The 1,219-nt window shown below is 24.8% G+C and overlaps 1 protein-coding gene across 1 annotated transcript in view; it reads right to left on the minus strand.

Annotated features, from left to right (window-relative positions):
* The window catches only part of LOC109862275, a 15,327-nt gene that overhangs the window by 3,251 nt on the left and 10,857 nt on the right, over nt 1-1,219 (minus strand). Inside the window, exons 8-9 of the mRNA XM_020442271.1 lie at nt 980-1,062; nt 350-561 (exon numbers count right to left, since the gene is read on the minus strand). Of these exons, the coding sequence (XP_020297860.1) occupies nt 401-561; nt 980-1,062 (244 nt within the window). The 3' untranslated portion in view covers nt 350-400. The remainder of the gene's footprint in view (nt 1-349; nt 562-979; nt 1,063-1,219) is intronic.

A 1,219-nucleotide genomic window follows, 5' to 3' on the forward strand; every position in this document is an offset into this window, starting at 1 on the left:
GCCTGGCGCCCAATCGTAAGTTTGGTGAGTAAATCTTTGATTTAATTTTGAAAAGACGTGCCGAAGGTGTGCGACACCTTCGCTACAACATCATAGAGCGAGGTGCCCGTCACAATATATATATATATATATATATATAGAGAGAGAGAGAGAGAGAGACTTTGTATGTAATAATATGTAGATAGTACTGCCTTTTAAAGAACAAAATATATTATCTGTACAAAATATGAAAAGTATTTAAAGTATCTATTGTTACGTATGTTTTATGATGAAACAAATTATGTAAAGAAACGAAACGGTTATATTTAAAATATAAAAATTTTAAGTTATAAGAAAATTAAGTTTTTACCTCTTTTTCACTTTCAATCTTCTGTTGACATATAATTTTAGTATGTTCAGATTATATTCTTATTATGGACGAGCATTTTCCTCTTGTATTTCTTTTATTATTTGTACTTTTTTTAAATCTTTTATGTAAATTATTATGTTTATCAATTCTTGATAACCTTATATGTAGCTCTTTAAGTGGAACTTTATTGCATTCTTCTTGTAATGTTCCTTCTAAAAAAATTTTGTATAAAATTACATACACACGCGCGCGTGCGTGCGTGTGTATGTATATAAAAACTTAATCATAAATTAAGACTATTTCATAAAGCATTATAATAGATATATTCTTAATAAATGTTTCCAACTTAGGATAAGTTTTTATAAAATTATTAAACTATTTTTTTTACCATCTGTTGCTGAATATCTTATATTAGATTAAATAAAGAAAATATAAACTAAGAAAAGGAGAGAAATTAATTAAAAACCAGTATATTATAATTTTTTATAAAGTCTTAATCTTAACTTATGATTAAGTTTTCATGAATAAAATGATGGAATTGATGCAAAATTGTAATTTATTTGTAGTTATCAATATATTTTGCAAATAATTTATTAAATAAATTATAAAATAAGTATAAGAAAAACAGACCTTCAAAATTTTCTTTTTCTGTTTGATGTAAATATTGCTTGTTAAATGAACGGAACATATATAAAAATTGCTGAAGAGGTAACCTACAAAGTAAATAAATTTTATTAAACATACAAAAGATTCAAATAAAGTATAGTACGAAATACATTACACAGTTTGTCCGGAAAGTTCCCGGACTACGTGAATTAAAAATCGAAAATGAAAGATATGGTTTATTAAACAAGTTTACACTTCAAGGTA

This window comes from Pseudomyrmex gracilis, unplaced genomic scaffold (assembly GCF_002006095.1).
Source record: "Pseudomyrmex gracilis isolate BER0280 unplaced genomic scaffold, ASM200609v1 scaffold_1579, whole genome shotgun sequence".
NCBI lineage: Eukaryota > Metazoa > Arthropoda > Insecta > Hymenoptera > Formicidae > Pseudomyrmex > Pseudomyrmex gracilis.